This window comes from Stegodyphus dumicola, chromosome 9 (genome assembly GCF_044657685.1).
Source record: "Stegodyphus dumicola isolate Sdum_Otavi_A_Nest chromosome 9, ASM4465768v1".
Taxonomy (NCBI): domain Eukaryota; kingdom Metazoa; phylum Arthropoda; class Arachnida; order Araneae; family Eresidae; genus Stegodyphus; species Stegodyphus dumicola.
Genome location: NC_140776.1, coordinates 121,038,859 through 121,051,482, shown reverse-complemented (window position 1 = coordinate 121,051,482; position 12,624 = coordinate 121,038,859). Strand labels below are relative to the sequence as shown.

Below are 12,624 nucleotides of genomic sequence, written 5' to 3'. Positions count from 1 at the left end.
GCAGGGTGTAAATACGGGTCGGAGAGCTTGGAAGTTGTGAATCAATCAGCTGTGAGATTAGCTGTTAGCTGAATCACGAGTTAAGGTTTACCGTGAGAGCGATTTGAGGAATTTTACTGTGTATTTCACGTGTTAAGGAGGAATTGCTAAATATCTGCTTTCTCCTTGAATTGTTTCCAGCTATTATTTTGCTTATTTTCCAAATAATTGTACATTTCTTCCTGCTTATCTAGACTTATGATTTAAAGAAACATCAACAATCCTGTAGCTCGCAACAATGTTTAACGTGAAAAGAAACATAACTCAGAAAAGTTACCGTTGAATTTCAAAAGTGAAAATCTACGTGTACTCAAACACATATGTGCTAGGTGCATATCTGCAGATTCCCACATGACTTCTGGTGACATGGCACGTTCTCTCATCAATACTTTTTCATGACTTTTGGTTGGTGGTTGGGAATCAGAAAGTACTGACATTCTTGTGAGTTAACGCATGCACTTAGGAATTCAAACATGTGTTGGATTCCTGGCAGAATCACAACTAATTTTATATTACTTGCTGGGGGGGGAACACTTTATGATTGTACAGGCATACCTGTAAAATATACTGAAGGCGATTAAAGTATTAGTAATAACCTTGACTTTGCACAGCTCCATCCCAGTTTTGATCAAGAATATTTCAAGGAACAAGCTTCGAGATATCCTTTGTTTCTGTACCACCAATCCTTCAAAAAGACATTCGCAACAATGGATTTTAACTGCCTTCACTTCGAAATATCGAAAGGACGCTATTTTCGCAAATATTCAAGTCTTATCCGGAGTTCGAATGGAAGTCTTTCGGTGTGGAAGCAAACTTTGCAGACTACATACTGATCGAATGGTCATTATTACTTTATTCCGAATTCGTTTGCCTCGAAACACTGCTTTACAGATTCATTGTTTTGCCTTAGTACCGCTTAAATGCTTGATATAGCTTAATAATATATACATGTGATAATTTAGGAATGTTGACTGGTAGCTAGATATTGAAGCATACATAGAAGATCCATAATGAAGAATAAAGATGGAATGATGGCAGATTGTAAACATTTATGTTATTTTTATTGGCATTTGTGGCCACAGTTATCTTGGCACATTAATTGGGCCGTTCCAGAACATAACGTTAATATTTTTGATGTGGTTGCAATAAGAAGGGAGTAGTAAGCAACAATCTAGCTAGGATTTTTAAGCGCAGAAGCAAAACGCGTCGTGATCGGGATAAAATCTTAATTCAGAATGGGTTACTTTCGGTTTCAGATAATTAATAATGTTGTAAATTTATTAATGGCTGTTTTAGTTTTAGTTCTATTTACGTCGCCAGCGTTATGTAAAAGTCATATGATATGGACTACTACTCAGTCTGGAAAAAGTTACTATAAGCAATTACTATTTTTTGAATAGGGAGATGATGAATTTTTTGAATAGGGAGATGATAAATTAAAATAAAGAATATAAGTTAACTATTGCCAATTTAAATTAAAAATTTGCTGTCATATTTTTACCTTACATATGTGTTTCGTTTAGAATTGTAAGATAACACTTGTAAGAAAGCCAACGAATGCATCTTTTAGAATAATGTTTTATTATTTTATTCTCACCCTATAATCTTTGCTAATTTTATGTAACTGAAAATTATCAGTATAAATTTGTTCTTGCGTCTGATTGTCAAGACTAGTATGTCTTTTTACTTGCTTTGGAAACATTACGTGTCCTAAATAGGAACAGGGAGCTTACTAAAGCTATGTTCAAGTATGTGTGGAATAGACGGCACAAGCAGGAAGGGTGTACTGAACCCTTTATTCTCTGTTAATTTACAGGTGCTCCCGTATTTAGGGATACAGAGACCAACCATTTGTGGTCTGAACGTAAAAATATAAAACTACTAACTATAACTAAAAACAAACTTTGAATTAGTTTACAAATGCCTAACACTAAGACTGGCCTTTTTAAAAGGTACGTAGGTAGTACGCAAACTGCTGAAACTACAATACGTTTGAAATATCAAGAGAACTAAACCTCTGGCCTTAAAGGCAAGAAGCAACTGATTGAAAACTCGTAAGAATGCATTGGCAAGGCGGCTCACTTCCTCTCTCTCTCTCTCTCTAACTCTTGGCAAAAAGCCACAACTTAAATACTTGGGCGTTAGCAAGTACAATTTGCATAAACAAGTTAAAACATTTAATTCTGGCCGGAAGTGGAAAATAAGAAAAGATTGTAAAGTTTTAAAACAAAGTAAAACTTAAGTTAGTAAAACTTAAGATCCTTACATGATGTTTATGTCATTCGCATGTAAAATTGAACATTCTGATGTATATCAGTTGACGCTTTGAATTTTTTGAATACGAAGTTAAAAAATTATATATATTATTTTTTTTTGTGTATCTAAGTAATCTGAATCTGATTTGTTTTTTATTTTTCCCCAAGCATCCCCAGATTCAAACGAAATCTTCAAAATACATCAAATACCTCTGTGCGGATGACGAAATGACTCTCAGGCAGTGGATGATGGGTATACGCATAGCCAAGGTAAGATTTTTAACACTTATGTATGATATTGCTATGTATTATTATATTAAGTATTGTTCTTAAGTTGCAATTGAAAAGTGATCCGAGGTAAAGTGAACCAATGCTAATTCGAACAATTAACGACTTGGTTGATGGACAAATTTGCAGTTGTTTAGGATTGAAAATTATGAATATAGAAATTTAACCAATTTATATTTATTTTCTAGTTTTCTAATTACATTAATTAACGTCTTGCTTAACTTTGTTCACAAAAGTCCTTACCTGACCTTTATTTTCACAGCCATTGGACTTTGAGATGTACTTCCAGACTCAAAAATGATTTAAAACAGTATATTGGTGCTTCTGAAAACATTTTATGTGGCCCACCCATATATTTCAGTTATGTATAAGTCTAAGATGAAAGGACTCAAAAATAAAGCCTGGATAAAAACTTATGTAAACACGTGTTTGTGTGTTACCGGCAGTATATGCAAGCTGGCATTCTATACAATACCTAGGAAATTTATAGAATGATGAAAACTGGCTAGATATGTATGAAACAATTCACATTTCATTACATTTTCTAGGCATTCCTAAGCAATGCCAACCCGTCAAAAAAATAAAGTAAATCTCCTATTCATTTAGAATATTCATATATTAAGTATATAAACTTTCTTAATGGAAATATGAAAGCATGTGCAAAAATGTTGGAATGCAAACTAAATTCAAGTTCTATCAGGAAAACGGCACTAAACACTAATCCCTAAACATAAGCTGTTGAAAACACCTAAACATGTAAACACTAAGCATACGCGGTTATTATACAATTGTCATGAAGTTGTCAGAATTTCTCCATATTCTCCAGACTTAAATCCTCTGAAACATATATGGAGTGAGTTGTAGAAAGAGTAGGACAGCATGGCAATTCTTTGAAAGCTCTATTAAACGCAGTTCTTACATAGGATCAGTACAAAATGGAACATTCTTGTGCAGAAAAAGTTAGTTGAGTCCATGCCAAAATGCATGGAAAATGTAATTTTAGCTGAAGGATATCCAAAAAATATTGAATGTCTTTAATTTTTCTATATTTAATAAATATAGCCAGTTTATTCAAAGAGTCCGAATATTGAATTCATTTTCAGAACTTTTTAAATACTTTTTTAAAACCAAAAACGCTTTGAATAATATTTTCCAACGCAAGCAAGTTTTAAAAGTGATGATTTGTAGCATACATGGAAAAAAAATAAACTTATTTTGCTAGTACAGTAATTGATATTTTTAAATAAAACTGGAAAATTTAAGTGTCCGAAAACAAATTAGACCTACTATATGTACCTGCAGTAAGATTCCCCCCTCAAAGTTTAATGTTGAATTATTTTCACATGTCCTTGTTTATTTGCAAAGCCAGTCATCACAAGATCTTTCAACTGACATATAAAATGAAAAATAATCTTTAAAATAAAGGCGCTTTTCAGAACTTCCAACATAATTTGCTGAATTTTAATGGTTTCCAAATATTGTTTGCTTTTTTTTAGATGTTCTTTAATTATTAAGGAAGATAAATTTTTAAATTAAAAGATTTAATACTTCGTTATTAGTAGAACTACGATTTTAATAAGAGTGATGATGTGATCGAATTTCTGAAACAAAGAGGAATTTAAACGAATTAAAAGAAATTTTAGGTTAGACTAGAAAAAATTTTTTAGTGTTCAGAGGCAGTGATTTTTCCCCTTTTTTGCTATCCCGTATGTATTCTGTACACTAAAACGTATAAAGTATTAAAAAAAGTTTTTAATTACACAGTTTTAATAATATGCGCTAATAAACAAAATCATGTTATGCCCATACATGAGTTGTGTTAGAAACGTTGACAGAAATGTCAAGGAATGAAAGATAATACAGAAATGACAAGCGTGAAAATGAATACATTTATTTGTATAATTTTATGTTAATTATTGGCACCAGAGGTTCAATTATTCTCGGTCCTGACTTTTTTTGTACCTGACTTTTTTGTAACGTTTCAAATAAAAGAATGCAGCCACAAAATGTTATCATCATGTATTATTATTAAAAAAAATACGGTGCGAATATAAAAAGATATATGGCAACACTTAACATTCTATCGGAAATTCTAAATATAGGCTGTTTTTAAACATTTTGTGATTCGCCGTAGGATTTTATGGGGCGGTAGTGCAAAAAAGTGCTGTTTATAAATAAAGTTAAAAATATATTATATCATTACTAAAAACACAAAAAATGTTGTGTAAGTCATCTTACTAAGAAAAACTGAACATTGATATGATGAAATGAGAAGAAAACAAAAAATTCTCTTTAATATATGCTAAAAATTAACACTCTATAAAGAATTTTACAAATATTCAGCTTTTGAAATTCTGTGATTTTAATATTGAACTTTATGTGGCGAAAGGGCGAAGAGAGCAAGATTTAACACTAAAGTAAAAACGAGTTTGTTTAACAATAATAATAATAATAATGTGTTAGCAGGAGTAAGTCTGCATGCAGGTTGGTAAACTGCGAGCTCAGAGAAAGCATAAAAACCTTAATAAAACCTCGTTTGCAATGTTAAAATCTGCATCTTTTTAGATTTTCTTTCTTCTTCCCCTTATTAAATTGCCCACTAAGGTCCAAATTTTCTTTCAGTATGGGCTTCAACTGAAAGAAAACTATGAAAATCTCTTGCGTGACATAGCGGAAGAGGACTTGGAGACACTGGCCAATGCCCGTAGCTTTTCTGTTTCTTCTGTTGCGAAGACGGCGACGAGTCAGCAAGAGAGTTCGCACCACAGCTCAGAGAAAGACCTGGACCAGATGGAGGATGAGTTGCCGGGCACTCTGGAAAAGCTGCAAAAACTAAGGGTTATCAGCCGCCAGGATTCCATCAAGTCTTCTAAGTCAAACACGAGCAGCAGCAGTGGGTGTCCATCCGAACGGTCTAGTAGTGGGACTCCAACAACCGATCATTTGGTATTCGATGCTGACTTCCCAATGGGTAAGTTTGTACTGCAGATGTTTATCATAATATTATAGATTCATGCTTTTTAGGTCATAAAAATAACGTTTCTTTTGTTCTTTGATTTTCAGTGTACATGATAACTGTTTAAGAGCGTTATAAGTTATTTTCTAATTCCTTTCTCCCTTCGTGGAGTAACTGGATAGTTCGTCCTGCTGGCTATCAGGGAATCTCTTGTTCGAATATTGCTGAGGGCATTGCGCGTATTTCACATTTGCTGCATTGAATAACTAGTGGCTTTATAGCCTGTTTTGTTTCGTTAGATATGTTTACATTGATATACAAACAGGGTCGCAACTATCAGATGGACATCCAAGGTTCCGAGCTTATGGCAGACCCCCAAGTGAGGATGAAAAATATATTATTTTGTTATTGGAGTTTTATTTTTAAAAACTAAACTCTGCTAGCGATGCCACTATTACGATATATTTGCTAACTATTTCACTTTTCAAATTAAGTAATTATTTATCTAACTAGACAAATTAATAGCATTAAAGGATTATCAGAATTGTTGATAATAAATCACAGTTAACTTTCGTCTTTTTTTCCTGATATATGACACAGCATGCATCTTCTATGACACAGCATGCATCTTCTAGTGGCATATAAGCGAACTATACATTGCTAAACCAACCGCTTAAAATGGGCCAGTGACCAACCAGTTAAGCATCACTATTAACTCCACCCACACTAACGATATCATGTTGCCGAAAGTTTGCATTCTACAGATCGTATGTTATGAAGTATGTCGACAGAATATACTAAAAACTAACAGGTTGAAAATGTTTTAGTTGTTGTATGATAGGATGCAGAAATAAGCAGATTTATCCAAAGAGTTTCAATTTGATTATAATGTCTCTCATGAATCGCAGCTTCTTGGTGATAGTTCTTAAAATAATTCTAGTAGGATCTGAATGTAAGCAAATTAACTAGATGACCAGTATTTTGAAAGGATATAAAAATGGCGCATGTAATGTGATGATAGTTTTAGTTTTATTTATTCTTTGTTACCGTCAGAGGAGTTGGATAAAGATGCAAAGAATAGGGTACTTTCCATCTTTGCCTGTCTCAGTACCACAAAGCGTATGCGAGAAGTAAACATGAACTTGGCAAAAATCGTGGCGTTAAGTTGGCATTTAAAAATGCCGCAACAATAAGGAAGTACCAAAAATGGTTACTGTCAGAATTTAGCTATTCGATGAGTGTCTTCACAATGTTTTTGGTGCTTTTGCTTTTGGTCTTTTGCGTACATAAAACGTCTGTCAAGTCATTAACTTTCATTTTACAAGATCTCTGATAAGCTACATTCCAGATAAGCGCTCAGCATAACAAGCACTGTATCATCATAAGTGCAAGACCTTCGCATATACAATGAAGTCGTTCTTATAAATCTGTTCATATATTAATCCTGGAGAAGTACTGAATCTGAAAAAAAAAAAAAATCAACATCTAACTAAGAAAGTTGCAGTTGAAGCGTGGCATCTGTTAATCACACGATAAAGCACTGGTGCTCTTCACACTGTTACTGAAGCTGTTAATCAGTTAAAATTGTGTCCAAAACATGCATAAGTACTAACTATTTCCAATACATTGTGTCACTTTAGAAAAACTCGATCGAAAGATCCGCAGTTCAAATCCTGACGAGGGCACTGCATTGCACACTTTTCACGTCTTCTGCTCAAAAATTATAATCCTAGTAGGGAAAAATAACCAGCCATTCTGAAAATATACGTGTAAAATGAGCTTAAAAGCTTTCACTAAAATAAAAAAAAATAAGGAAGCACTTAAAAAGCTTTGTGTTGTTTTGCCATAGAATGTATGGTGCACCTAAACCACGACCAAGGAGTGAGGAAAAAACAGGTGGTATACTACAAATGTATGTAGGGACACCAAAATCTTCTGAGTGCTTAAAGCCTATGAAGGTCTTATTCTTGCCCTGCTTTGGGAGCTGATAATTGATCTCTGTAAAGATAAGTATTTGAACGATTCACAAAATGAACAGAACAGAAACTGAAATTTCCTCTGTCTGACTGTGAGGCCGCTTCTACTTGATTGGAACACACTTTTTCTGGAAATCTTATAAGTAAAATGTGTATCTTTATTGCAAGTTCGATTTGAGAGGAATTAAAACGGTCACACTTCAGTTTGGACTCCATGAAGAAACATTATAAGGAGCCAAAATCTGACGATGAAAATTAAAAAAGGTCTGCGATTTTCGTCCCGCCAAACATTTTTAAGTAGGACACTGTAACTTGGTGTGTTGTGGTGACTGAAGCCTTCAGTTCTCATCTTTTCACAGCTGAAGATTTGATCTTTTAGTACACATTATCTTTCATGTCCGAAATATTATCAATATTGTCTTTCTTGCACTCTTACTTTACCTCAGTCTCTGTAGTTTTGAGAACTCTTGTGTCCTTCTTTTTGAAGCCTCTTGTTTTATCGTCGAAGAAATTAACGCTCCTGTTTGTTCTTGAGGAAGTTAGTATAATATAACTTGTTTCCAGACATGATAGCATTTCTGCTCCAATTGATGTATAAATGAAGTAAGTAACTATTTTGAAAGGGATGAGGACTAGATTTAATGTAGGTAAGTTTTTAAACATTAACTGGCCATTTCCGATTTCTTTTCGATCAGTTTCGTAGTTTGCTGAGTAGTCCAAGTAAGCAAAGAAATACTTCCTTTTTTAGTATTATCATAGCATATTTGCATTTAAAATTTAGCAGTTTTGAATTGAGACTATGATTTATTTTCATTGCAAATATTTCGGCGAGGAATTTGCATCTGTTTTCATTTATTTAGAAGGAAATTTTTGTACTTGTGTCTTTTTTTAGGTACCATTAAGAGAAAACCGAGCATGACTCCAAAGATTCCCTTGACAACAACCACTCGCAATCTGGCTAAACAGTCTGGAGAAGAAGGCCCTCTTCTCGATGGTCAAAATACCAACGGCAGTGGAAGTGGGGGCAGCAGTTGCAGTGGCAGTCTCAGCGGTAGTCTTGGCAGGTCTACCTGCGGTCGATTCAGTTTAAGAAGATCGCATACAGATGATAGGATATCACTAGGCAGCTTGTCCAGAAAGAAAAACCAGCAAAATCTCCAAGTAGGAATCTATTCTTTCTTTTTCTTATTTTTTTAAAATTCTTTTAATAAAGAAATGCGTACTAATATCCACAGTAAAGAATCGATTTGATCTGGATCCTTAGAAGCTTAATTCTTGTAAGTGCAGTAGTTAGTGATGGAAAACAGTGCTATCTGAAATTAAAATTTACTCATTTAGCTCTTCATTTACAAATATTTTTATGATAAAATATTATCATAGATGAAACTGGTTACATTGGATCTTTTGCACTACAGAAATTGCCTAAAGGAATTGCTCTTAACTTTAAATTTAATCTAAATTCTTATATATATAACTGGCACATTTAATGCTTATAAGCTAAGCTTGTAAAAACATCAAACTCATTCAGAGTATGAGTAGATTTTTGTGGGTGGGATTGTCTACAGTTTTGATAGATAAATGTTGAAGCAGTTTTCTTAAGATTGATTTGCAACTAGAGCAAAATATTTATGGAGTACACAATATTTACTTGTAAAGCAGAACTACTAAAGAACAGATCAGCAATTTTTAACCTAAGCAGAACCATTAAAGAACATATCAGCTCCTTTATCTAAGGTACCTTACGAAAATGTCTTACAGAATTTTATAAAAAAAAGTCCAATGTTAAATTTCTTCAGAATCCTTTTAATTGTGATCGTCTTTTCTCTAAATTAGGTCAAAGATGCAGAGATGTACGTTTCTGTAGAGTTATGTATAAAGATATATGCAGATATTCTATGGAGGTTTATGCAATTATTCTATAAAAGATTCTTACAGTTTCTAATGGTTCTATGCAAAATATCAGAGCCAGTTTACAAAAAATTTGGCTGAAATTTGAATAATTCTAAACAAGTTTCCTTATTTACATTTTCTGTAAAAGATTCTCTAGAAGCTTATGTGTATTTAAAATCATCATAAAAGCAACAAACTTTTCTTTTGGGATTAAAAAGAGTGAATTCAGTTCTATTTATTGAAAAGAATTTTTTAATCAAAATTGGGAAATAATATGGAGAGAAGGTAAAATATTTTGGAACAAATGTGATTCCCCCCGCCCTGCTAAAAAATTCCAATATCAATTTGATTTAAAGAAATTTAAATAAAAATAAAAGCATTTTAAATAACAGTTAAACTTAATTAAAATTTTTAAAAAATTTATCCCTTTGGGCATATATACAATAATTAATATCATTAATTTCAAGAATTTTTTTTATAATTAACTGCACAACTTTAATCTTTTATCTAATTTTGTGATCAAAACTGATATCAGGCTTTTACAAGATTCAGTTTTTGTATTAGATAAATAATGTAGAAAAAATTTCACAAAATGTTACATAAATTGAGAAACTAAAGAACAAGAAGCTAGATGAAAAAGTAAAAATAACTTACATTTATTACTAACAATTATTTATATGTAATATGTTTGTTTTTACTCTTGTGTATGCCATATAGTATATCAAAAAATTTCTCTGATTACAGTTTGTAAAACATTGCAGATTTTCTAAAAAGGAACATTCTTTATTCAAGGCTTTATTGATTTTTAATAGTAATATTTTTGTATAACCCTGTTTTGTAAAGGTTTTATAAAATTTCTATAGAAATTTATAGATAAACATTTCTACAGAAAATTACCTATATAAGTTCTATAAGCATTTCTATAGCATCAACTTCAAAAATATTTTTCATAAGTTTATCACATCCCTTATGAAAATGTCTTATGGAATTCTAAGAAAAAATCCAGTGTTAAACTTCTCTGCCTTTAGAATTACGACCAAATTATCTATAATCTAGGCCAGCCATCTTCTATAGCAAATAAAGCCGAAAATAGAGCTAAGAATGAAATTGTCATTAAACCCTTAATTTTTTTTTATATAAATGCTGATAGAATTCTATAGAAACTCCTGCAGAACTGTATAAAATGTTTATAAAATTTTATAGTACTAATTTTATAAAACTTTCACAGAGTAGAGTTCTACTGAAATGTTGCCTTGCCAAATCATATAGAAATTTATAAAGCCTTTACAGAATGATAACCTGTAAAAGTCTCCAAAGTTGTCAAACTCTATTCAAAGCAAATTTTTAATTTCTGATGGGGATATAAAAGAGCAAATATTATCACTATTCATAAGTGTAGAATGATTCTGGAATAGAAAATTTTGCCTTCTTTCCTCTAGCTTAACGTTAGTTTCTAACTTAAAGTAAGATTTTCTGAAATTTTTTTTTACAGTATTGCTCATTAAATGGAAAAATTAAATATTGTAAAAGTGTAAAATCAATTAAAATCATAAATTTAATTAAAAGATTAAAATATAAATTTAATATTGTTAATTATAAAATTATCATTCTTGAAACTTGCTGCTTTATTGTATATGTATCCATGATAATATGAACTGTCATTTAAAATATATTTATTTTTATTTCAATATTTTTAAAACAAAATTATACTGGAAATTTTTATTAGGAAGAAAATCACATCAAAATTTAGGTAAAAATTCTATTCAAAAATGAAAATTTAATTAATTTCTTTTGATTCCATAAGAATTTTGTTGATTTTATAATGATGGTAAGTGCTTAACAGCTTCTATAAGATCTTTTATAGAAAATTAAAATAAAGAAACTTATTTAGAGTTCTTTAGAATTATAGCCCAATTTTTTATAAAGTGAATCTGATATTTGCTGTTGAAATCTATTAGTTGATTTTATACACATTATGTAAAATTCTGTACATTAGAAACTATACAGATTTTACCGAATTGTAGCACAGATCTCTGTAATATCTATAACATGCCTCTGTAGAATCTCTATATATAATGGTATAGAATGTATATCTAAAATCTTACTGAATCCTATAGATCTCTGACCTATTTTATAAAGAACTGGGCCATAATTCTAAAAAAGTTTAGCATTGGATTTTTTAAATGGAATTCTATATTTTCATAGGAAAATGTTCCCTTCCTTTTTTTTTTTTTTTTTTTTTTTTTTTTTTTTTTTTTTTTTAAGCCATGCTATGGTTAAATATTGGGTTATACTTGTAGTCTTGTGCATTCATTCATTACATAATACATTAATCAGTTATCTTTCATTCTCATTTTCAGCTCAGTACTATGATAAGATTCTCTTTTATTTCTTTTCTTGAAATTGTTTTAGCCATCTTGGAAAATGTATATATATATAATCAGATAAGCACTTTTTTCACTTTGTGAAACTTGTGTTTTCACATGCAAGTTTAGTTGTAAGAATCTTTCAAAGGAAGAAGTACTGTGATCACTTTAGCTATGTCATTCTTTAATTTTTGGCTCTTGACGGTCTGATTTACGAAAGCATGAAGCGTATAATTAAAGCATAAAAATCAGGTATCCCTTTCTCCTAAAAATGGTTCCCCCCCTTTTTTTTTCAAATTACTTACTTAGTATTCATGCATTTAGTAAATAACATAAGTGTTTTCATAATGGTATTTCATTTCCAGATAGCACTGTTAATTTTAACAAAATAGAATGTGAAAGTTAAAAAAAAAAAAAAAAAAGTAAATATTTAGAAAATAATTGTAAAAGGTTTGTCATATGAGGCTCATCATATACTGCTTGACATTGAAAATGCAACACCAAGAAGGAATGGTCAGAAATTTATGCAAAATTTAGAGTAGACACACGTCAGTGAGTTATGCAAATGATCTGAAATGCACAGCTCTCCAACGCATGTGAAGTAAGATATAAAGGAAGTAACGTGCAGAATGGGCAGTATTCGTTTCGTTATTTCTGCCAGATGAATTATTGAAGAAAGCTGTTTTTTGTCTCGGAGGATACGTGTAATAGGAAAGAATGCCAAGCCGCCGTCAACAAAGGCACTTCCAGCAAATAGACGTTTTTACGAGGCGTATGGTGATCGAACTGAGAAGGGCGGGTTGGTCCTTACATCAAATTGCAGCTGATACTCACATGGATGCGAGCACGGTGCA

General features: G+C 31.7%; 1 protein-coding gene across 4 annotated transcripts in view; it reads left to right on the top strand.

The window, feature by feature from the left end:
• LOC118203258 (uncharacterized) overlaps nucleotides 1–12,624 on the top strand; it is a 289,744-nt gene that overhangs the window by 270,736 nt on the left and 6,384 nt on the right. For all 4 annotated transcript variants that reach the window (XM_035375537.2, XM_035375530.2, XM_035375544.2 and 1 more), the window contains 3 exons: nucleotides 2,463–2,564; nucleotides 5,205–5,553; nucleotides 8,407–8,675. In XM_035375537.2, coding sequence (XP_035231428.1) covers nucleotides 2,463–2,564; nucleotides 5,205–5,553; nucleotides 8,407–8,675 — 720 coding nt within the window. The remainder of the gene's footprint in view (nucleotides 1–2,462; nucleotides 2,565–5,204; nucleotides 5,554–8,406; nucleotides 8,676–12,624) is intronic.